This window comes from Dama dama, chromosome X (assembly GCF_033118175.1).
Source record: "Dama dama isolate Ldn47 chromosome X, ASM3311817v1, whole genome shotgun sequence".
Taxonomy (NCBI): Eukaryota; Metazoa; Chordata; class Mammalia; order Artiodactyla; family Cervidae; genus Dama; species Dama dama.
This window is the reverse complement of record NC_083714.1, coordinates 20406485-20433499: the sequence shown is the minus strand read 5'-3', so window position 1 is coordinate 20433499 and position 27015 is coordinate 20406485. Positions and strand designations below refer to the sequence as shown.

The 27015-nt window shown below is 34.4% G+C and overlaps 1 protein-coding gene across 1 annotated transcript; it reads right to left on the bottom strand.

Moving 5' to 3' along the window:
- Window positions 1-138: 138 nt before the first annotated feature.
- SLC6A14 (solute carrier family 6 member 14) lies at window positions 139-26843 on the bottom strand. The gene is made up of 14 exons (XM_061135981.1): window positions 26685-26843; window positions 25597-25762; window positions 22509-22640; window positions 20946-21110; window positions 19981-20119; window positions 18420-18552; window positions 15366-15506; window positions 9882-10110; window positions 8009-8134; window positions 6301-6419; window positions 5672-5771; window positions 5301-5410; window positions 2822-2989; window positions 139-1712 (listed from the first exon to the last, which is right to left on the bottom strand). The coding sequence occupies exons 1-14, from the start codon at window positions 26730-26732 to the stop codon at window positions 1566-1568; spliced, it is 1923 nt and encodes a 640-aa protein (XP_060991964.1). The 5' UTR covers window positions 26733-26843; the 3' UTR covers window positions 139-1565.
- Window positions 26844-27015: the final 172 nt, after the last annotated feature.

The window sequence follows — 27015 nt, the reverse complement described above, 5'->3', positions numbered from 1 at the left end:
GGAATTCTCCAGGCAAGAATACTGGAGTGTGTAGCCATTCCCTTCTCCAGGGGATCTTCTTGACCCAGGGATTGAACCCAGGTCTCCTGCATTGCAGGCAAATGCTTTACCATCTGAACTACCAGGGAAGCCTCAAAAAAAATCCTCAAAATATCTAACACAAGTTTATCATATATATGCACATAATTCACTGAGATTGTTCAATTATAGGCCTACCTATCTACCTAACTTCATACCCCCTGCCCCCAAATAAGTTACCAGTATAAATTAAAGGAAAACCTTAATCCCTTACTCATTTAATCTTCAATCAAAAGGAAAAGGAATTTAAAATATATAAGAAATTAATGCTTAAATTTATTCTTTTATTCATCATTTGACAAGAACAAAAAGCCAGCGGTAGTGTATGTGGTTCTTAAACATATTTCAGAGTCACAGATTTCTTTTGATATTCTGATGAAAAATAGGGGCTCTCGCAGTAGAAAAAATGCATATACACATACATGTAGAAAAATATTACATGTAATTTCAACCTCATACAGTCTCTGAAGCCCATGTTAAGAACCTTAAGAATAACTGAAAAGTTTCTTGCATAGTTAGGTAATCCTAGATTGTGATGTTAAACCAGTTGTAAATGATATATAATCAGTGTATAAATCTATTAGTGATATGTTTTCATTATCTTTTGTAAAGAAATTGGCACATAGGACTTTCTAGTTTGGCTGCCCTCATTCTTGACAAGTTTCACAAGTTTATCTCCCATAAGTATGTAAATAAGTTATCAAATGTAAATAGTAACTTATTCAAGTAAAACAATCATTCTACTTATCTATTAACTATATATTATAATCATAAGATCTTAGATTTGATTGAAGCCATTTCCTCATCAGTATTTTGTTCCATGTTCTATTTGAAATTAGACTTCAGGGTGTATAATGAACTACTTTAAATTTTGTGAAACACAGTAGAAATTAGATGAGTCATGTTTTTCTTCCACCCATAACCTACAGAACACATTTTTATGGGGAAAGAAATAATCAAAGCTTCTAGATTCCATTTTCTAGATTTATCACTTACTGGCCATAGTTTTCTGTCTTATTTCACTATTTGTAAATGAAGAATATAACTACCAAGTTCACCTTAAAATAGTGAACTATGAAGGCATGAAGTTTTTAGACATGAATCAAAGATATTAAGCAATAGTCTTCCTATACATAGTTCATTTTTTCCATATATACATATATGTATGGCATTTCTAATTTTCAATTTTACCACTTTCTTTTAAATATATTTATTTTCCCCAGCTTTATGGAAAAGAAACATTGTGTACTAAGAAATATAAGCAAATAGTGTTTAAAAACTTTTATAATAGAAAATATAACTATCTTCTAAATAACCAGCTCAAAATAAAGCCTTCAGTATATTAGAAAAATATTGTAGTGATACAAAATTTTTATTGTGAAGTAGAGGCAGCTATGTATGTGTTAACAGATAAATTACATTGCTAAACATTAGTAGATTCACATTTTTGTATTACATTCCTGTTGAAATTGGAAAGCTCATAGATCTCATTCTGGTTTTCTACTGTCACTAATATTAGGTATTTCATGGTTAGTCTCTTTTTTAGAATCTACCATGTTCTCATATCTTTCCCCACGATGTTTTTCCAGATATGGCCCCCAGTTAGCAGCTGGTCTGCAGCAGGTTGCAATGCGCTGAGAAGCAAAAAAAAAAAAAAATTTATTATAGTGTTATGTCTTCTTGCTAACCAAAATGAAATAAGAACATAGAAAAGTAAAAAAGTGATCATCTAAATTCTTAATTGTCTACAGAAAAAAAAGATACTCAAATTTAACCAATTGTTAATAGAACTGTATTAACTACAAAGTCAAAATAACTGAGTATGTAAATGAGCTCAAAAGGAAGTGTGTGAACCCATTCAAGCAACAGTATCACTTCACATACTTTGAATTTCTATCCTGGCTTTAGAGTAAGGGTTAGGTTAGGATCTAAACCAGTGTATGACTGGGAAGTTTCAAGAATCAAAGGGTAAAGCCATTCATCTAGATCCACTAAACAATGACCTAAATCTTGAATCCAGTCTGACTTCTGAGCCTACCTAGACATTGTCCTACTGAGATATCATAATCAACTCCATTCCCTTAGGCCTCCATGAAAGAGGGATAACTCAGGGTCTAGATTGGGTTCAAGGTCATTTACCAGACTTTTTTCCATTTCTAACATGCTATTATAGTATGTATTATAACCAGATGAAGTTTTAAAGGTGAAAATTATAAAGGAAAAAGGTCAGTTGCTTTGTGTCATCTCAGTTCAATCCAGTTGCTCAGTCGTGTCCAACTCTTTTGCAACCCTATGGACTGTAGCCCGCCAGGCTCTTCTATCCATAGGATTCTCCAGGCAAGAATACTGGAGTGGGTTGCCGCTTCCTTCTCCAGGGGATCTTCCTGACCCAGGGATAAAACCCATGCTTCATGTCTCCTGCATTGGCAGGCGGGTTCTTTACCCCTAGCACCAAGATACCATAACTTTTATGTGCTAAGCATTTTAATAGGGCTTGAGGATACGATATCAATCAAGACAAGACCCCTTCTTAAGCTTATAGTCTAGTACATGGAGACACAAAAATATACATCCAGTATAATACAATGTTATGCACATAGTAATAGATAAATTGTATCAGGTATAAAAGTTAACTGAGGGGAATAGTGATTAATTTGATCTCATGTTCAAAATCTCATATTAACCTTCATTTTGATCACAAGTACTTTATATTATAAAGTATAAATAATATTAACATGCTTACTTGAAAGATGTTTCCTTTAGCTTGAATTATGTTTATGATAGCCATGATTGGAATCCAGATAATGCAGAAAGTAATCATACACCAGCCTAGAGCAACTCCCCAGTTAGGGTATGGAATTTGACCATACTTAGGTCTACGAAACTGTATCACTGACCAGATCAAGATTGACTGTGAAAGTAAAATATGAAAAGAAAATGGTAAAGATTAGACTTTATTGCATTAATGGTTTCAGTTGTACTAATTATTAGCAGTTGTATTCCATTTCTTAGAAATAATTTATCAAAAACAATTAAGATGAAAATACATTCAAGGTGAGATAATCAGGTAACTAGCCAGAAAATCAAATTCTAAATGAACCAATCTAAATAACTTGTATTTGTCTTACAAAAATTAGCATTGATACAGATACTTGTACAACACATATTTCAGTAAAATACTTTACCATAAAATATATCTGTTGAAAGTAAAATAGTATCTGAGATTTATATTATTGAACTTTTAACTTTACTTATAATAGCATGATTTTATTCTGTGCTATCTGGAGGAAGAAATATGGCAACCCACTCCAGTATTCTTGCTTAGAGAATTCCATGGACAGAGGAGCCTGGTGGGCTATAGTCCATGGGGTTGCAAAGAGTTGGACATGACTGAAGTGACTTAGCATTCTGTCCTGTAAGCTAGCCAGCATATCAGTTAGTTCAATGAGAATATAAAATACATTTTAGTGAACATGCCTTGCGCCTTGCTTATCAGTAGTTTCTATTTATTTCCCACTACACAGAGTACCCTTTACTCCACACCCAAAACGTACAGGCATTCACACATGGGTACATAGTTACCAAAGCACTTTCTTATTGAAAAAAAAAAACAAAAACATGTTTGGGTAACACAATGAATCTTAAAGATAAAAACATTTTAAGGCCAAGTTTTTTAAAAAGTATTTTTTAAAAAACCCTACTAGACTGTTGCAGCATTGAAACTAATTATATAGAAATCTGTAAAGCAAACAAAATGAACAAAAACCAAAAATTCCTTTAATTTCATTACACTAAGTTTATTTCACAATTACCATAATTTCATATAATTACAAGAGAATGGATGAGGGATAGTGGAGTCTAATATGTATGATTTTATACAAAATAGATGATAATGTATATAATTTAACATCTAATACCTTTGCATTTTAAAGTAAATCGAGTTGTCAAACCTAGAAATCAATGAAATTAGCTGGCTAAAATGTCTAGTTAGATCTAAGTTGATAAAGGGCTTATTTTATTATGGAAACTTGTCAAATGAGGAAAACAATATTTAGTAGCACTGTCAAAGCCAAATATTAAAAACACCCTCTAAAATAAAGTGTAGATCAAATTACATAATACCCTTTCCTAGGAAAATCGTTGAAGCATGGAGGCAATGAGAACCAAAACTCATCCTCAATAAAGTTTCCCCCTGCCCCACCCCCACCATTATCTCTAGTGCATAATAATTTTCTATCCCATAAAGTATTTACTTGGCATTCAGCCTTTTACTGTCCTGAACTGTTATTTAAACTTATTTTTTGCTTTCCTTCAGCTCCTGCTGCTGCTGCTGCTGCTAAGTCGCTCCAGTCGTTTCCGACTCTGAGCGACCCCATAGACGGCAGCCCACCAGGCTCCTCTTTCCCTGGGATTCTCCAGGCAAGAATACTGGAGTGGGTTGCCATTTCCTTCTCCAATACATGCATGCATGCTAAGTCGCTTCAGTTGTGTCCGACTCTGTGCGACCCCATGGACAGCAGCCCACCAGGCTCCTCTGTCCATGGGATTCTCTAGGCAAGAATACTGGAGTGGGTTGCCATGTCCTTCTTCCTTCAGCTCCTAAATCGCACTAATTTTTAACATAAACTATTGCCTTTGTTGACACATGTGAGTTTTTGTAATTTCAGAACTACTTTCCATAAAAAATATGAATTAATAACTGAGTGTTGTTTCTTAGCAATTAGTATGTTTAGATTGAATTCCTTGAAGGCAGAGACTGGGTCTTAAACAGAGAGGTTAAGAACATTGTAGGTGGCTCAGCATATTTTTTAGGGAATGAGCAAATGACTCATTTTTAAAAATTTATTGTATTGAAAAATTTTAAGTATCTTGTCCTAGATACTTTTTAGGATACCTTTAAGTCTCAAATGGTAAATGTTTAAGCCTATGGCCTCAGAAATAATGCAACAAAGAAAGGCACTGTAATTTCGGCCACTTGGAGACACCAGTCATGAAAAGTTGAAAATCATTGATTTTTAAAATGATATTAATTTGCTTTATTGTATTTAATGTAAATAAGTCAAGTTTATCTTATAAGTGTTTATTTTTTTTTCTTTTTTTTATTATTATTATTATTTTTTTTTCCAGTGGGTTTTGTCATACATTGATATGAATCAGCCATGGATTTACATGTTTAAATATATATATTATTGATACCAGATTCATGGCATGTTAATACTTACCATTAAAAGGATAGGCGTAATGACAAACCAGCAAGTTCTCCACCATAGCCAGAATATCCACCTTTTTGCTCCAATCATCATTTCTATATCGTCAATAAACCTGTTCCCTCCTAAAAACAGCAATAAAGAGTGCATTCAGCCCTTACTCACACTTTCATTCATTAATCATTCTGGCTCTAAGTTATCTTTCTATGTCTAAACATTTTCCTGTACTATAGCAATGAAGCATATAATGCCTTTAACTACATTTTATTCATAAGAAATTTTTGCCCAGTATATTATACTTAGTTGTTATAGTAAACATAATGAAAAGGAATAAAACTAAAGTCATTTTAATAAAATGTGTAGATAATTCTGTAGTCACTATTTACCATAAATCCAGATGACTCCTATTATTTCCAGTATAGCTGCAATCAAAATGCCCCATCCAGCACAGAAGTGGTCAATCAGATTAACCCAGTATATTCCAGCCTACCAAAAAAAAAAGTCAGTTACTTTTAAATATAGTTTTAATTACTTTTACGATTGATGAGGTACTCAGATTGAATCTACTAATTTGATTTTAACATATGCTCCTTGGTTTCACCTCTGCCAAAATATAAAAGGGGAATGTTTCAAATGTAAACACAAATTGGGCTTTAAATATCTCAAACAGGCTGTACCTTTTATTCTATACTGAGTCCCTATAAAAAAAAAATAAGCATTTAGAATAGTTAATTATGAAATTGAAAGGTAGTGTGCTCTTTTGTAGCTGCCAAGAAATACAGCCTATGTTCAAAGTCTGTAACTATTGTAATTGGGGAAATTGTCCACTATTGGGCTCCCCCTGCCAAATTATACATGCTATTGAAATTGTGTTATGATGGGAAAAGAATCTGGGTTAAAACTCAGAAAATCTTGAAGTCTGTACTAAACATACTCTTAAACCGTGGCTTCCTCATTTAGATTATAAAGTACATTCCAACTAATATTTTGTCTATGAAAAAATACTGTAGTATACCTGAGTCACACAGATGAGGCCAAGGAAAAACAAAACCAAGCAGCAACCCAAAGTTATGGGAGCCCTCATTTTCTTCATCACTTTGGGAAATAAATCTTGAATTGTCGTGGTAATTGTTTCTTGAGAAGGAAAAAAATATGTAAACTCATTTGCCAATAATTTTAATCATAGAAATCAACTTCTATTAATAAAATTTACAAATATATGTTGAGAATATACTCTGGGCCCAACTTCTTGCTTTTAAAAATCCATAGGGTCCTTTCTCTTGGCAGTCACCACTTATCAGTTCTGATTAAAAAAAATCAAATACAACTCTATTTGTTGTTTTTGGTCTGTTTTGTAAGGTTTTTCATTGGTAGCAATTATAAGGTAATAGTTTCCCGAGGGCTGAAGAAGTTTGAAAGAGGGTTATAGGGAAGGAAGAATTTTAGTAGAACTTTTAAATAAGGTGAATTCACATGGAGACAGAAAGGCCTTCTAGGTTTTTAAGAAGTATATATGTTCATGAAACAGGGTACTGGCTAAAAGTAGAAGGATATATGAGTAAAGGATTAAGAAACATGTTTGAAATTTTTGGAAGGCTTTGAAAGTCAACTGGAGGAGGCTGGGCTTTATCCTATAAATTATTAAAATGTTTAATGTAACTGTGATATGACAAACACTGTTTCAGAATTTTTAGTTGTGTACCCTAGGGCAGGAGGAGAAGGGGATGACAGAGGATGAGATGGTTGGATGGCATCACTGACTCAATGAACATGTGTTTGGGTGGACTCCGGGAATTGGTGATAGACAGGGAGGCCTGGTGTGATGCAGTTCTTGGGGTCGCAAAGAGTCGGACACGACTGAGTAACTGAACTGAACTGAACCCTAGGGAAAATTCCTATGTGTAAAGAGAACCATATATAAGAATAATTACTGCAGCAGTGCATGAAACCACTACAATATTGTAATTAGCCTCCAATTAAAATAATTTAAAAAAATTGGAAATAATCCAAATGCCCATAATTATGGTAACAGATTGTGAATTAATTTGGTGACTCAGATGGTAAAGAATTTGCCTGCAATGCAGGAGACTCAGGTTCAATCCCTGGGTCGGGAAGAGCCCCTGGAGAAGTGAATGGCTACCCACTCCAGTATTCTTGCCTGGAGAATTCTATGGACAGAGTAGCCTGGCAGGCTAAGTCCATGCACAAAGTGTAGCAAAGAGTCAGACATGACTGAGCAACTAACACATGTCTGTGTATCAACATGGATTCATAATACATATAAAGAGCAACTGTCAGAATGGTATGTATGCTATGAAACTTCCCATTTATGTGAAATTTAAAAATTCTATCTTATTTATGGATACATATAAAATGTACACAAATAATATATATAATCCATGGTGACAGTTGCTTTCTAGGAAGGAAGAAATGTGAATTGTATTAGGCAGAGAAACATAAAGGACTTCAAATTTATCTGTAACAGTTTATTTTTCTAAAAAAAATGTCTGAAGCAAACATAAAATATTAATGTCTGTTCCTTTTGAGTATCTGATACATGAATATGTTGTATTTTTCCATATTTAAAATTTAAGTTAAAAAGAATTTTCAGAAAGATCATTCTGAGAGTAAAAACTAGATGGGGGCAACAAGGGTAAGAAAATAATGTTTTGAAGTAGAGTAAAATATGAGAGGGATATGTTAACATTGGGAGTATTACTTACCAATGGAAGCAAACTGAGAGTCAAGACCCAAAGTCAAAAGCATGAAAAAAAATAATACGGACCAAAATGGCCCACCTGGGAGTTGAGCTAAAGCTTCTGGATAGGCAATGAATGCCAAATCAAAACCTAGGAAAAATTAATGGAATGCAAATTAAAGAAATTCACATATTTGAACATTTTTCAATGTAAGATACTAGAAAAATCTCAATTTGGCAACCCAATGGATAATATACATTCTTTAGCAACTGTTTCACTATCACTTTTTAAAAGTGTTTATGTAGGTTGTTCTATAATATGATAATGTAAACATGTTATAAATTAAGCTAGTGAGATAAATTTTGTAAATGGTACATTTCCCACATAAGAAATCTTAACTATATCACTGATGTTTAGCTGATTTTATTTTTTTAATTAATGAAGAGCAACTGTCTTAAACTCCAGTCAACTCTCTTTCCAATGTTTACCCAATGTCACAATATGTAGTGTCATTTATTTTTTTCACTGTACATTTCACAGCTGTGTAGTGCCAACTTATTTTTTTATTAAAGTATAATTGATTTACAACAATATTCTGTTAGTTTTGGTATACAACATAGTGATTCTGTATTTTTGCACATTATACTCCATTATAGGTTAATACAAGATAACAGGTATAATTTTAGTGTCATTTAAATTATTATATGGACACCTGCAAGATTGTATGTAATAAAACTATAAATTGAATCTTATTTTCTATTTGATGTATGTTGCCTTTAAAGACACTTGTTAACATTTTTTAAATCATATTATATGATACTTAGTTTAAGTATTTTAAGTGTCTCCAACCTCCCAGGGGACTGACCTAGGCTTCAGGAGAATTTGCTTCTAGCCTAGGCTCTATCACTTCCTAATTATTTGATCTTCTGCAAGACATAACATTTCTATGCTCAGTCCCATCCTCTGTAAATGAGGAGCTGGACACTACATGATCTTCAAAGTCCTTTCTAGTTCCAACATTCTATTCTCATTCATCAATCTCTCCACCAAATGATACTAACAATAAATAAAAATTTAGTAAGAAAAACCAACTTAAAAGAACCCTAGACTTCTGTTCTTAAGAGTCTTCAAAAGTGAAAGTGTTAGTCGCTTAGTTGTGTCTTTGCGACCCCATGGACTGTAGCCTGCCAGGCTCCTCTATCCATGGAATTCTCTGGGCAAGAATACTGGGTAGCCTGTCCCTTCTTGAGAGGATCTTCCCCACCCAGGGATTGAACCTGGGTCTCTTGCATTGCAGGCGGATTCTTTACCGTCTGAGCCACCAAGCCAGATAATTAAAGCATCTCTAGTTAATGTCTTTAAAGTTAAGACGTTCATTAATCAGATTCCTTTAAAGCTGAACACAGCTGTATACTCAAAGTCAATTGGGTTTCAATCTGTATGACATTTGTGCATTTTAAAAATTAAAATCAGATCTAATAATTGTACATGGATTAATTTTCATATATAGTTTCACATATTCATATATATATTAATACACACATGTATATATATGTATGTGTCTTTATATACATACACGCAAATGAAGATAATGAATGTAAAGTGCATAGTGTGATGCCTAATACTTGCAATTGTGCAGTAAGTAGTTCACATTAACAGTAAGTAGTTCATATTAAACACTAAACAAAATTTGGAAAAAGCTTTAAACAATTGTTCTGTAATGTAGTCTTGTTTCTCAGATCATCTAAGAGTTATTACATGATTGAAACAACCAAGTTATTTAAGATGAAATGAGAAAGAAAACTCAATACCCTAAATCTTGAGTGCTTTAATTGCTATAAAGTATATCAGTGTTTCTTAAATGAGCTATATAGAAGCTATATATAGCACTACATACCTGATTTTACAACTTGTGTGACTTCCTTTCCAGATATATGAGCCATGTGTCCCAATATAGAAAAAATAGCAAATCCAGCGAACACACTAGTAAGGCAATTTGTCACACAAACTACAATGGCATCTGAGTAGCAGTTGTTCTTGAACTTATTGTAAGATGATAAGGCAACCAAACCACCCCAGGCAACTGACAGAGAATAAAATATCTGTGTGGCAGCATCTTTCCAAACCTATAAAAGAAAATAATATTTAAAAACACAGTCTTAATTTTTCATTTGTATAAAATATTTCATATATACAGGTGAATAACTTATAAAAACAAATCAAACACCTAAATACCCACTACTGAGCTTAAGAAATAAACTGTTGCTAGGCTATTAAAGCCTCCCTGTGCTCCTTCCTGATCATATCACACTTCCAACTTCAGTGGTAACTGCTATCCTGACTTCTGTGTTTATCATTTCTCTGGTTTTCTTCATATTTTTACTATCCTAAACAATATGGCATTTAGCCTTGCATGTTTTTGAGTTTATAGAAAAGTTATCTTAATGCATGTAAACTAATACAACCTGCTTTTTCCATTCAGTAGTATATGAGATTTATCCATTATCAATTTGAACCATATGAAATTTCAATTCAACTAAATATTGCCAAATTATTCTCCAAAGTGGTTGTATCAGTTTGCACTCCCACCAGATGGTATGAGAGTTCTCACTCCCCCACATCCTTGCCAACATCTATCAGAATTTTGAATACTGTCCAAACTAATGGCTGTGAAATGAGAGTGTTGATAACCTTAAATAATTTATAAGGCTTAACATGTTTTTATTTGTTTATATTCTATAGTTTTTTTTTTCCTGTGAAATTCCTGTTCACATATTTTGCCAATGTTTTGTTTGGGTTATTTGTCTTATTTGATCTCTAGGAATTCTTTGTGTAGTCAGATTCTAAGCCTTTATCTGTTATACATCTTAATTTTTTCTCCCAATTTGTGGCTTTTTCCCCCCTCTTAACATTGTGTCCTTTGATGAACCAAAGATTTTGTTTTAATGTAGCTGAAGGTATCTATCTTTGATTTTTACGAATTGTCCTTGATTTCTCTGACTGAAAAAAAGAATCCTTAGCCCAAGGTCATAAAGCTACTATCCTATATTTTCTTCTAAAAGACTTAGTTTTGCTTATTATCCTTAAGTTTAATTCACCTGAAATTGAATTTAATGGATATTACATTAGAAATCCAAATACATTGTTTTCTAAATGAAATATCAATTGAAGATAATTGATATTATCCATTGTATTGTTTGGATATCAATTGTATCAATTGGATAGTTCATCCTTTTTCCATTGATCTGCATCCCCACCTCTGCCACATATCAAGTTCCATATGTTCACAAATCTGTTTTTGAGATTACTGTTCTGTTCCATGGGTCTGTATGTCTATACCGATGCAAAAGCATTATTTTAGCATTATTATTTTAGCATTAGCATTATAATACCATTTCACACCTGGTAGGACAAGTCTTCCTCATTTCTTAAGAAACGCCTTGCTTTTTTGCATAAATTTTAGAATAAATTTTCAGGTTCTATGGAAACTGTGCTTGGAATTTGATTGGAATTCTGTTTACTCCACATATCAACTTGGGGACAACAAAAACATATTCTTAACAAGGATAATACTAGGGAGTTTTTAAAGAATGATGATACATTTAGATATCCCTTCAATCATCCAGTTCTCTCATTCCATGTTTTGATTAGAGCCCCACGTAGCTGGCCTCATCTCTTTAAGCAGTGCTCACACTCTTCATCTAATTCAATCCCTTTATCTTTCCCCCTTTCACAATTTACCCCTCCTGTGTCTTTGCTAAAGGGCAATAATTAGTCTTAGAAACTAACCTAGGTAAATCCATCTTAATAGTGAAATCCTATAGATATACCATTACTCTGAAGAAAAATCTAATTATGGAGACTTCAAATAATAGGACTGGCATATATGTAGGCAAAAGTGTATTTTTAGTCCATCTGAAAATATGATTGGTCAGTGGAAGGCAGGCCATGTTAACATGGTGACTTAACAGTTCTAGCTCTGGAATCGAAAAGAATGAAGTCTAAATCCAATACCTCTTACTTTCATTAAATTTGATTCATTTAAAATCTTCAAGCCTGTTTCATCATCTGTAAAATGGAGATGATGATGATAATAATAGTAGTAATAACTATATGTCCTAAGAATGATGTGAGAATTAAATGAGATAACATTTACAAAGTAATTAATAGGATATTCAATGATAGCTATTATGTTTTTATGGAAAAGAAATATAAACTGATACTCAGTTTCATTTGTGGAAGTTAAAAACAGTAATTTTCTCCTTGAAAGTTATGTAATCTATTTCCAATATCAATAGAAATAAAGTTGCTAGGAGTAAATAAATATTTACTAGGTCTTCAGCTTGATATTAGATGATTATTATACTATAATTGCTTTTATAATGGCAGGAAGCCAGTAGAAAGTAAAATGGATGGATAAATAGATGGGTGGGTAGATAGATGCATAGATAGACAGCTAGATCATGGTTATTTCATTTATACATTTAACGATTGGTTATATTTAAGTGGTGACTCAGCAGTAAAGAATCTGCCTGCCAGTGCAGGATATGCAAGAGACTCAGGTTCGATCCCTGGGTCGGGAAGATCCCCTGGAGAAGGAAATGGCAACCCACTCCAGTATTCTTGCCTGAGAAATCCCATGGACAGAAGAGCCTGGAAGTCTACAGTCTATGGGGTCACACAGAGTCAGACATGACTTAGTGACTAAACAACAACAACAAGATAAGAAAATCATGTGAAAATTATGATGCACTCATTTCTTAGGCAGTTGTACATATCAGGTTGGCCAACCCAAATGAACATTTTGGCCAACCCAATATTAAGAGATGAACATGCTTATGTTAGTCTCTCAGCTGCTTTGACTTGATATATTATGCATGCATATGTGAGTGGGGTGAAGGGGTCTGGAGGTGGTGTGGCAGGTCTCAGTTGTGTAAGAATGCTATGCATACCATGAATGATATAACTAGGCTGCCTAGTTCCAAACATACTTATCATCTCTATACCTACCCATCTCATGGCTATATAGAAGATTATTAGTTTAGGGATTGCTGCTGCTGCTAAGTCACTTCAGTCGTGTCCGACTCTGTGCAACCCCATAGACGGCAGCCCACCAGGCTTCTCTGTCCTTGGGATTCTCCAGGCAAGAATACTGGAGTGGGTTGCCATTTCCTTCTCCAAGTTTAGGGATTAGGAAATCTTAATTCAAGATGCACAAACAGGTGATGTAAATTTAACTAAATGTGAATCTTCCTGGGTCTCAACTTTTATCACTGTAGAATGAGGGAGTTAGTAAAACAATCACTGGAGACCCCTCTAGCTATCAATTTGTATGGTTCTCTACTCTCCTAGAGATATCAATAGAGTTCAAATATTTAAAGAAAAGGAAAAATACATACTTGTGATTGCATGCTTAGAATATAGATTGGAGAGGAATAAAAAACATCTAAGAAAAAATGTTCATTGCCAGCAAACCCAAAGAAGGGGTGAGGGTAGTGTTTGTGTTGGGGTGGGGAGGTAGGAGAATTAAATTGTATGTTTCATATAGAACTTTAGGCTTAGCTCTGATGTTCTAAAGATAATAGAGACACCAAAACACAGACCAGTATAAACTAGTCACATAAAAATTTCAGAATAGTCGCACAGAGCTATAAAGTCTAGGTTTCTGAGGCTTTAAAAGCCACTTAGAAGAATATCAAAGGAGCTTTTTCCACTGTGCTCAAAGTTATGAGGTTTAAAGAAAATGAAGGGTCCATTTCTTAGGAAAAATGCTGCATTTTACAATTATTTGGTGTTATATAACAGCAATAATTAAAATACTTGTATGCTCATTTATATAACAGTTTACCATTTCAAAGTATATTAACATATTATATCTTGTTTAATAACCTAACAGAGAGAAGATGATGAATCCCAACTTCCATTTTATTTGTTTCTTATCCATCATCAAAAATGGTCTTCTACTTGGGAAGAGATTAACAACAAGGTTAAAAAACGTGAGGCCCAAGAAAAATGAAGAACAAGCAGTGTTTGGGTACATCAAAGTATGTTAATCTCCAACACATAAACAATAAAAGTTCATAGTTCTAAAATGATTTAGAGTGATCAATTTAGATCAATGATTTAGAGTGATTTTTTTGTGATTACTACTGAGTGAAAATGATTTGGACACACAGAAGGTAACCAAAGGCTGGAGACTGACCTCTCAATTTTCAAAAAGGTAAAGGATGGATTTCCACGACTAAAAATTGATAAATTTGACTTGGTTATCAGAAACATTCTACAAAAAATAATTAAATATCCATATTGTGAGTATTTAGAACATAGCAACTGCTGAAAGGTAGCATGAGTTCCACAAAAAGTACCATAGCAAGCTAAAACTAATATCTATTTTGGCTAATACTCTAATATGATATTATAGTGTTTCTTGATTTTAATATAATGTGGGATTTTGCCTAATGTGTTCTAAGAATATGACATGACTACTAAAAAAGTGAAAGTGTTATTATGCTGTATCAATAGAAGGAAAGTCGATGGAGTACACTTACTGGCAATTCCCTCTGCAGTTAAAATTGCAAAAAGATTTTATGTACATATGATACACATAGCCATTATCTGAAGACAGACTAATATTAAAAGGAGTTACCTATTCATATTCATGGCACATATTTATGTGTCTTGTATACAAGTAACAGTTTTGTTTACGGAATTCTTCATTTAAATTTTATGTTTTAACTTCAGAATATTAACTTTTGAAGACAAAGTTTATATTAGACCATTAAACCATGAACTGTAATCTTTAAATCTACTACGCGTTTATCTGATAAGTCACATGCATGCTAAGTCACTTCAGTCGTGTCTGACTCTTTGCAACCTCATGGACTGTAGCCCACCAGGCTCTTCTGTCCATGGGATTCTTCAGGCAAGAACACTGGAGTGGGTTGCCATGCCCTTCTCCAGGGGATCATCCCAACCCAGGGATTGAACTCACGTCTCTTATGTTTCCTGTATTAGCGGGCAGGTTCTTTACCACTAGCGCCACCTGGGAAGCCCTGGTCATCAATTTGTGGGTATTTCATGCATGAAATATGCTTTTTCAAATTAATAAGCCCCAAATCCTTTTGGTCAAATAGGATCAGTTTGAATAAAATGACTTTAAAAATCCTGTTGCTAAAAATGACTGTCTCACTTCCAATAAGACAGCATTAGTGTCATGTTAAACACTTAAAATCAGGCATCCTAGTGGACAGAAACATTAATAACTTTAACTCTATATTCTTTTACAAGCTATTACATTACAACACTCTAGGTAATCAAAGATTTTCAGTATTGACTTTTAAGGTTTACCTCCTTAGATAATGTGAAATCCGAATTGTCTTACCTCGGCATCCTTAAGTTTTGCAAAATTTGACTGTGCTCCAATATAGTATGAAATGCCTTTTGCTGCACCTTCCAGAGTTGCCCCTCGAATCACCAGGATGAGTAGGACAACATAGGGGAAAAGAGCTGTAAAATACACCACCTACCAAGGACAACCAAAAGTTTATTATTTTTAAAACTCATGGTATATAATTGTATACAAACAAAGTTACTAGCCAGTTGAAATGTTTAGCTTATTAATGCCTGATAATACTAATACCAAAGTTGGCATAATTTCCTCTTTCTGTTTTCACCACTCTTCGAATGATCCACTTTCAAAACACTCTGATGTATGTGGCAATGTTTCCCAGGTTTATGTTGTAAATAAACACTATATCAGCAGTGGTTATTTGAAATCCAGATGGAGTGCTTTCCTAAATATATCCTAGTAAATGTTGGTAATTTCATCTCTGGTTCCTCTGCCTTTTCCAAATCCAGCTTGTACATCCAGAAGTTCAAACTACTATACAATTGTGTTCATTTCACATACTAACAAGGTAAAGTTAAAAATCCTTCAAGCTATCTTTCAACAGTACATGATCCAAGAACTTCCAGATGTACAAGCTGGATTTAGAAAAGGCAGAGGAACCAGAAAAAAATTGCCAACATCTATTACATAATAGTAAAAGCAAGGGATTTCAAAAACAAAATATCTGCTTCACTGGCTACACTAAAGCCTTTGACTGTGTGGATCACAATAAATTGTGGAAAACTCTTAAAGAGATGGAATACTAGACCACATTACCTGCCTCCTGATAAACCTGTATGCAGGTCAAGAAGCAACAGAACCAGACATGGAACAACGGACTGGTTCAAAATTGGGAAAGGAGTACATCAAGGCTGTGTATTGTTGCTCTGCTTATTTAACTTCTGTTCAGAGTACATCATGCAAAATGCGAGGCTGGATGAAGTACAAGCTGGAATCAAGATTGCCTGAAGAAATATCAACAACCTCAGATATGCAGATGATACCACTCTAATGGCAGAAAGTGAAGAGGAACTGAAGAGCCTCTTGATGAAAGTGGAAGAGAAGTGTGAAAAAGCTGGCTTAAAACTCAACATTCAAAAAATGAAGATCATGGCATCCGGTCCCATCACTTCATGGCAAACAGATGGACGAAAAGTGATCTTGGGCTCCAAAATCACTGTGGATGGTGCCTACAGCCATGAAATTAAAAGATGTTTGCTCGTAGGAAGAAAAGCTATGACAAACCTAGACAGCATATTCAAAAGCAGAGATGTCACTTAACCGACAAAGGTCTGTATAGATAAAGCTATGGTTTTTTCAGTAGCCATGTATAGATGTGAGAGTTCAACCATAAAGAAAGCTGAGCATGAAGAGTTGATGATTTTGAATTGTGGTGCTAGAGAAGACTCTTGAGAGTCCCTTGGACAGCAAGGAGATAAAACCAGTCAATCCTAAAGGAAATCAACCCTGACTATTCATTGGAAGGACTGATACTGAAACTGAAGCTCCAATACTTTGGTCACCTGATGCAAAAAGCCAACTCATTGGAAAAGACCCTGATGCTGGGAAAGATTGAGGGGAGGAGGTGAAGCGGGCGACAAAGGATAAGATGGTGGATGGCATCACTGACTCAATGGACATGAGTTTGAGCAAACTCTGGAAGATAGTGAAAAACAGGGAAACCTGGTGTGCTGAAGTCCATGGGGTTGCAAAAAGTCAGATGCAACTTGGTGACTAAACAACAAATGTCTGATAGGAGTGAAAATCACCTCTTGGTAAATTAGTGCATTAAGGTGGGAAAGAAAATGATTTTAAAGTAGTTTAAAAAGTAAACTTTTAACTGAAGTAGTTAGTCTATGCTCAATCCCAGAGAAGAAAGAAAATCTAGTAGTTGCCCAACTCCTGTGAAAGTTTTTAAAGTGAGTACTGGACACTTGACATTATTATCCTTAAAGCTACCATTAAGAGTGTTTGAGAGCACACATATATACATGTGAACTGCTTGTATCCTAGATAACACATGGTTCCAGATGAGCAGACTGCCTTTGAGGCTAGCCTTTCATTAATGTGGATAGTTTCTTTTCTCTATATATGTCTTATGTTTGGTAATATGCCCAAGGAGACGATTTAAACAAACCATCCCAAGACCAGTAAAACTTAATTGCCAGGGTAAATGGATTTTCATGGATTTTTCAATATTAACATCAAAAAGGAACCAAGGGTTTCAAAAATGTACAATCGCAACATTGTTTTGGAAAATTCCCACTGACTTTGTGATGTTCCCAGTATTTTTGTAATCTAACAGTGTCTTATTACAATGTAGCAGTAACTGTGCTAGATATTGTATCAGGAACACAAAGATAGTATCCACAGTTATTCTTGTTCTCTGTCCTTATGGAAATTTCAGTCTGGTAGTTACAAACACACACATGTTTATTTTTCTGGGTATTGTACAGCTGCTCACAGAAAATTTCATGTTGTCCTCTGATATTGCCACAGTGCTCTCTGAAAGTTTAAAAATAAAACAATGACATGGGAAATGTTTTTCAGAAGGGGACTTTCTTCTGAAAGAGGGTTCTGAGTCAATTTTGGCAAGCTTTAAGAGAACACTTGTATAGCTTTATTTTTTTCCTTCTCTCTCCAACAATGGAATAATGGGAATACTGACACTATTACCCTATATAACATATATAACAGGGATTTAGACTCCAAACCAAAAATTGTAACATATAATTTCACTCAAGATGCTTCTTTATTATAATAGGATGGAAATTTTAAAAATATACTCCCAAGCCTCAGAATGCTGTATCAGCTAGAAGGGTCCAAGTTTAGAGAAATTACACATCTAGTACTAATTTTTGCTAGTTTTATTTTTAATAATAGCAGTGTTATGTATTTTCTTAGAGTGAGGCTGCCTACTTAGAAAACTTTTCACACATTCGAAAGATCTCATGATAGAAAAAAACATGCATTTGATACTACTTGGCAATGAACTACAATGAAATTGGAAAACAGTAACATCACTGTCTAAGGTGTTTTCTAAATTACCTTTCCAGAAGACTTTATTCCTTTACATAGTGCTGCTCCAACTATGAGCCAAGACAGAAGAAGACAAAGTGCTAAATACCAAACAATGACTCCAGTCTCATCCAGTCCACTTGACCGTTGGAGTGCCACTTTACTGAAAACACATATGTCCTTTGATTAGCACACAATCATTCATCTTAATACATTGAATTTTATAATATCTTTCATACAGGGGAAGCTTCATGAGTATTTTACTAATACTCATACTAATTCATATTTATTAATATTAATACAACATATTAATACTAATATTAGTATTTATTAATGTTAACATGACATCAATGTCATATGAGGCTTTTACTGATACAGTTGTATGGAGGGGCAAAAATAATTCAGTGAAAAGTCAGACTCAGAACCTTCTGGTCAACTGCAGCCAATCCAAAATTTCAAATCATAGAATACAAGATCCAGTCATTCCTTTAGCTCCGATTTTCCCCTAATATTTCAAAACTCCTCTATGGAAAAAATTAACCTTACATCAGATTATTTTACTCATTATGGTATTTTTCTCCTCAAGTTAAAATGACAGAGAAGACATTTTAAATTGTATTAAATATTTTCGTATTCATCATAGTGTTAGTCACTCAGTCGTGTCTGACTCTTTGCGACCCCATGGACTGTAGCCCACCAGGTTCCTCTCTTCATGCGATTTTCCAGGCAAGAATACTGGAGTGGGTTGCCATTCCTTTCTCCAGGGTATCTTCCTGACCCAGGGATTGAATATAGACCCAGGGATCGAACCCAAGTCTCCTGCATTGCAGGCAGATTCTTTACCACCTGAGCCAGGGAAGCTCTAATTCATCATACTTGCTGTTATTATAAAAGCTAAATGGTCCCATTTTTATACCTTTTTCAAAGGCTTTCTGTAAAACTCCATGATTTCCACTAGGGACATATATAGAGATAGGATTTTACTTCTTAGCTTGATGTTTAGAACATTTCAGGGGCCAAATTTTAAAAGGGTCACCCAGAGCAGTAACATGGAGATGAGGAAGACTTCATTACAGCAATAGTCAAAGAAGTTATATAAGAGTAAAGATCAGGTATACAGTAAGGAGATTAAAGACATCATTTAAAATTAATAAAAGCAAATATAACCCCAAACATCTATTTTGTCATATAATGACAACTATAAACAAAATGAATAATGAAGAATTTCAGCCTTAAATAGCAATTCTGCCCCTAGTATTCTTCATCACCCAACTGTTTATCATTAGAACTTGCTCATTATAGTCTAAAAATTGCATATTTTTCTTCAAAGCAATGCCCTAACTTATAGATAATAAGCACTATATAAATCATCACTGATGACCTTGTGCCCATTTAATAACTAACTTATGAATGACAATCTATTAGCTATGGGCTAATTTTGCAGGCTACTACTATTCACACAGGATAAACATTTGAGTCAAATGAAGTATAATTTGCTCTTATATTAAGAAAAGAGCTGATCAATATTTTATTATTTATAAAAAAATTTTACTAACATCTGCTTAGGATGTAGATAATGTACTGTACTCACTTCCAATACTGTTCACTGGGAAGCTGCCCTGTCTGATAAACTTCACTTCCATTGATGCAGGTAAGATTGTTGGCGTCTACCCAGCTTTTATTCGCTTGCAAGATTTCATTTATGCTTATACTCACATTACAATGTGTCACTAAAAATTAGAAAAAAAGAATACACACAGACATGTACTTAGTTTTAGAAGAGTTTTCCTGGAAATAAAGTTTAAATGGTGAAATACTTAAGGTACTGTCTAAATTGTTATTTATTGAATGTGGAGTAGAAATCTCACAAATGGAATAAGCCATGCACACTCAGCAACTTAAAATTTCTCTACTACTAAGCTGAGGGTGAGTATGAAAATATCTGCCCTTTTAAACAGTATGTATTTTTATATTTACAGTATATTTTTATATTTACAGTATATTATATTTACAGTAACAACAGCTGTAGAGTAATAGTCATTTCGATTGGGATTCAGTACTCTAGGGAAATTTTCATATGTGAACTTATTTAACCTATATAGATAAATGACGCCTTTAAATTCCTAAGAAGTGTGAAATCTGTATCAATTTATTCTCCAATATACACAGCCAATCCCAGTGGTAATAGTCTACAATATCGATGCTACATTATTCCAAAGACTAGCAATACTCACCATCTCCTGAACACTACTATGTATCATAAACAGTGGTTTTCTCTCTTACCACTTTCCCATTTTCTTCCTTGTGCCACCCGCAACCTAGGTCTGCAAGAAGTACTCCAAGTAGTGGTTTAGCTTTACTGGCTGCCCTCAGAAATTAACATATTGCATTAATCAACTTTCAGGTTATACATGATTTATTCTGATTTCATCAGTAACCTGTGGCTCACTTAAAGTTGAACCTAAATTTCTTAGGAAATGATTTAGGCCTTTAATCTTGTTAGAAAATATAAAAAAATGAATGATTCAGAGTTAACAATAAATAAATGAATTTTACCAAAAGGTGATCTGCTACAGTTTCCATCAGCCCAACTGACGGAACATTTTGACCATGGTAGTTCACGTTGAAAAGAAGCAAACAGGTAGTAAAGACTATAGGCAATTATGACATTATAATAGATTGTCACAAAAAGGGATATCAGGACCATTGTAATCCCCACACCTGGAAAAGAGAACAATTAAAAAATAAGTGAAATTTCTTTTGCTAATTCATACAGCTGCATTCTCAATTTCCACAAAATCTATTTTAAACTGAGAAAACTGTTTCAATGTTTTCTGTTTATTGGAGGGGTGGAAGACAGTACTGCTGTCTGAATAGCTTCTCAAAATTATTTTGATGATTGATTTTTTGAGACAGATTTTGAGTTGATCAGGAAAAGGTGCCAAGATTAAAGATCTATATTAAGCCACTGAATTCACAGAAAGAAAAACCATGTTCATTACTCATTAAGTCTGTAAATTCTTGTCAGAGTGGGTACTTTAAAAAAAAAAAAAACTATTCAAGCTCATATCCTATTCACTGACCAATACTCCCATCTTCATCTATAAACCAACATTTTGACAAATAGAAGATAAAGCCTCTGAATGAATGTCCTAAGGGGAAAATGTATAGCATTTCTATAAGTATATTTAAAGAAAATTCAGTAAATTGTAATTATCTGAATTTAAACTTCTGAAATTTCTTTAACTCTCTAGTTTCAAAATGCAGCTTAGCATACTGAATATAACTCCTATTGTTAAAACTAACTTTTGAGGTAGCTTCCTTAATATTCCAGCGTGATAGTCTCTTCACCTCACTATAAATGTATTTTTGATGTTACATTGAAACTTTTACAAGTAACTTTCAGCAGCTAGCATGTACCAAAAATGATATATAATCTTCAAACAGAAAGGTTGTTTGATGTTTAATAACAATCAAAGCATTTTCGAAGAAAAAAATGTTCCCAGTGTCCTATTCCATTAGGATCATCCAAGAAAAAAATAGTGACCTGCCCTTCAACTTTTCTGAATGAGGCATTGTAAAAGACATGCAAAAGCAGGAAGACAGATCCGCATACGAAGTAGAAGAAAAGCCAGAGCCATAAAGTTAACACACAAGACTGTTTGCCAAGAGAATTCAAAAGGTGAAAATAGGAAAATAATAACTTCCTCATATCCTTCTTAACCCCGACCATATCTGCAGCCCAAGATAAAGAGAAATACATATTAACATTTGATTTCTAAATTTGATGGTGACGAATAGAAAAACAATGTATGTCTCTGCCTTTGAAAGTTAGTTGCTCAATTGTGTCCAGTTTTTTGCTGCCCCATGGACTGTATAGCCCAGGAGGCTCCTCTGTCCATGGATTTCCCAGGCAAGAATACTGGAGTGGGTGTCATTTCCTCCTCCAGGGGGTTTTCCTGACCCATGGATCAAATCTGCATTTCCTGCATTGCAGGCAGATTCTTTACCACCTGGGCCATCATGTCCAAATGTTAAATGCTTTCATCCATACAGTGAGGACAGCTATATGCAGGAACAAAACAATAACCACAATAAGGAAAACATTTTAATACCAACCTTGAAACAATGGAAGAATCCTCCAAACTGAAACTGGACCTAAGCTAGAAAATTGTCCCATGGAGCACTCTAAGAAGAACAAAGGTAAACCAGCCAGGGCTAACATAATCACATATGGTATCAAGAAAGCACCTAGAAAAGGCAAAAAAAAAAAAAAAAAAAGAACCAAAGTACTATTATATGCCCAAATCTTGATGGCACTTTGACAGCCAACACAACATTTTGAAAGCACTCTGATATAGTAGAGTCAGAGAGAACTGAGTCTGGGCTTCAAATCTGTGAGAAAGTAGTTGATTCTCTAAACCTTGGATTCCTCATCCGTGAAATGGGGATGTTGGTATTACCTAATGAGGTTGTTGTGATTATTAAAAACAATAACCTATAAAAAGCAATTCAAAGAAGTTGAATGATCATAGGCTTTGGAGACAGATAGACCTCGGTTTATATCCTGGCTTCATCATGTACTAGTTATGTGACCTGGGGCAGTTTATCTAACCTCTCAATCTTGGATTCCTCATAAATGGGAAGAGTGATGCCAACTCGTCAGTTTGTGGTAATGGTTTAATCACAGAGCCTATGTGAAAACACTTCACAAAATGGGCAGGCACATAGTATATGTTCAAAGCTAGTTTCCCTCCTCTCTCCTTAAAAAAAAAAAAAAAATCTGCTTTTAAGACTTAGGGTTTAAATGTTAAATGTGGTTCAAAGTAGAAGCTATTGCAGTTAAGTTCATTATTCTCCACATAGTCATGTGTTAATAGGAAACATTATTTTTGGTAGAAGAATCTTGAACCCTAAAGATGCATTCAGAATTAACATTCAATTTCATAAGGACCAATTCTCCTACATTTAGATTATTCAGTCCCATTTTTGTTTTTTTGTTAAACCTTTTATTATTTTACATTTATCCTGTCTACTTTTAGGGCATACAATTCATTAAAACTTTCACCAGATTTTTGGTAGAAGAATATTAAATTTATTGTTTAAGTATTCTAGAAGTCTTAAATTAACACTGTTTAATAAGAAAATTGTGGAGATAAGTGAGTAAAATAGACTTTGGGTTGGATTATGTACATTTTTTCTTCATATAGTTTTCCCATTATGATACTGTAACATCATACCTGGGGATTACATTTTTCTAACCCTAAAAATATTTTTTACTAAAAATAAGAAGACAATAAAGTACTTGTTACATCCAAGTCACTAGTCACCAGAACATAGGAACAAATATGTTTTTACAGATGTTGCAATGTACATACCATCATTACTATGACTAATAGAAGTTTAATTCCTACCAATGGTAAATATGAAGAAAAAGTAATACAAAATATCTGTTTGAAAAACAATATGCAATGTTTTGCTAGCCCAGTGTAAACAGGTTTTTAGACACATACAAAAAACAATTTTCCTCACTCTTATAGATGGCTTTTCACCCATTATATTATTATTATTAATAACAACCATAACTGGTAGATTATCAATTGGTCAAGTTATCATCAATGGTCAAATTGTTAACACTACTGACCTAGACCCTAAGGTAGTCTGATACCTCTCTTTCTTATAGTGTTAAAAAGCACCTAAAGATAAAAATGATTCCAGATTTTAGCAACAGTCTTTTAAGCCTGACCATAGGTTTAAATATAATCTATTAAAATTTGACAAATTTGAATTTCATTAGTTCCTGTTCTACCCTTGGGCAAAAAAGAGGAAGAAGCAATTGAGAGAGACTAGATCATCCACTACTTAAATGATGTGATCTTTAAAAAATGAGAGCCAATATGATATGCTAATTTTTAGAGGAAACAGTGAGAGAGGTAATAGCATACAATAAAATAATGCCATTTTGTTTCAGCTAAGTTTAAAAATTCTATATTAAACCTAGTTTGATATAGTTCCTAGAAATCTATAGTAAGTACTGGCCCTTTATGACATCAACTCCCAGGGTATTTCTTAATTTAAACCTGAACATAAGGGGCTGAAAAGGAACCTGAATGCTTTTCTCTACTACACTGACCTTAGGGCATATGATTCCTGACTCATCTTCCAGCTCAAATGTATACTAAACTCTTGATTAAACAATGTTGTCTCTAGATAGGGTAATTTATGGCACCAAAACTTCAAGTGTTTGATAAACAGAGCTCCTTTCTTAAATCTCTGAAGGGCAACATGAATGTTTTAATATAACCAATTAATAAGGAATGTAAGATTGAAATATCACCACACAAAATCCTATTGTACCAAGAAAAATAATTACAGTGGCATAGTTTCACTGATATCCAATTTTGAAATATAAGGGAATGTCACCTCTACACTTCTAATAGGACTTGTAATTACAAGTAAATAAATATGGTGTAAGTGAAAAGTTGTTTCAACATTACTAGAGGATTATGCAATTCATTCTGTTTCCTTTTGGGTGTCACTTCAGAGTTATTTTTTTCTCCTTGTTCTAATTGAGTCTTCTTTAGTGATCTATGAGGTATAAACCATATTGTTTTATAGAAATTAAACACCTATACTTGAATTAAATTCTATTGCATTTTAGAAGGATCTTCTACCTGGTCAATCCAATTTGGAGTATATGTAACTTATATTGCAGCTTAAAGTACAAAACCTTTAATTAATTTTTAATCAGTTCTTTCCACACTTAAGTTTCCAAAATGTAATGCCTTATTTTATTTAAGCAAATGGTTTATTTGAATTTCTTATTAGAATGAGAATTCCCTGCCTTTTGCTTAGATTCAGCAATAAATTAGGCAAAACACAACTTGAGTCTGAACACATTATCATAGGAACATGTATAAATTAAGAAGAGTAAGTCATATGAAGATTGCATGGGATTTCAAATGAGAAATCAGAAGTGCTAAATATGCAACTTTTATCAAGTTTATATCTGAAGATCTTATGAAACCAGCTTTCTAACTTGAGCTAGAAAACCATGGTCTAATAATAAAATGCAGTATGCTCGTTTCCCATCCTCCCACTAACCCATATTATCATATACCTTTCCTTAGGTCTTAAAATATCATCAGAGGCCATAGAGCACCTCCCTTAAAACTGAAGGGGAAATAAATTGGGGGGTGGGTAGTACCTCCGCCATTGTTGTAGGTCAAATAGGGGAATCGCCACACGTTCCCCAGTCCCACTGCATATCCAACCATAGATAAAAGATAATCTGATTTTTTGGACCAGTTACCACGCTCCTGGTTCTCATCATTTTCATTAACATGAAGATTCTCGGGTGCAACGTCAGCATTCTAGAAAAAGAAAAATATCAACAGCTTATTTTTCTATTAAAAATTAAACAGAAGCATAATTTCAAAAATTCATAGAGTGACCGTGAAAGAAAGACATACACAGACAGGCAGAGACAGAGAGAAACGAACCCTGAAAAACATAGCCAAAGAGAACATTTTCCAAAGCTAGTGACACCTCTGTGCATGGCTGCTTTTAAAATGAAAAAAAAACTCTGTAGGTGGATATTTTCACTAGTTCTTTGGGTTATATCATCCAAATTTTAGTGAAAAGGTTACATGTGGCACCCAGTATAAAAGGCAAATGAAGATGGGCAAATAAAATTTCAAGTACAAAAGTCTTAAAGATGAATTAGGTAAAATCAATACTCTTGAAATTGGAGGAGCTCTTTGAAAAAAGTTTCAAATATAGTTTCCGCTTTAAAAAAAAAATCATAGACTCTTTTTCATACTGGCTGATAGTTTTGATGTTTGGAACTGTCAGGGAAGTTTGAGTGCCTCTCCATATCTTGGAGAGTAAAATCAGTGCTTTTCTGAAAGCCACAAAATAATATTCAGACAAATTCTCATGTCCCGTCAGGTGGAACAGCACTCTCTCCACTTTAGAGAAGAGGGAAGGGTTCCCTCAGGTCAGGTCATTTTCTTATTTCCCTTCAACCTATGGACACAGTCCAGACAGGGACAGAACACAGAAGGTGGTGGGCACACCCAAGGCAGATGATGAGGCGACCCTAAGTCTTCTAGCTACCAGAGTAAGAGCTGTCCTGTTTCCTCTCCTATATGGGGACATCTCAGACACACTTGAAAGCATTTGAACAGAAATGTGGTAAACAGAATAGCCGAAGAGAGCAAAAACTGAGATTTGCCTCTCTTTAAGTTTTCCCTTCCCAAGCCCTCCACAGGTCCGCAGCTCACAGACTCCTACCTCCTTCCTTCTGCACTTGAAGAAGCTCAGACACTTCAACTTGTCCATGGTTCACTGGCTCCCTGGGCTGCTCCGCCTGTCTCTCAGTCTGGCCGAGCTTGACTGGTGACGGATACACACTCCCCGGTCACTAGCTGCCAGAGTGAGCCACCTTGCCCAGGGGTGGGACCATTTATGGAGGGAAGCTCCCTCCTCCCCCGCCTGGTTGCCCTGTCATGTCAATTACCGGAAGGGACTAAAGTGAGGCTCCGGTTTTTCCCCAGGTAAGCTGGCATGTAGCAATCCCCTGCCCCGGCCCCGGGAAAGGGCTGGGCTGTGAGACAGCGGAGCA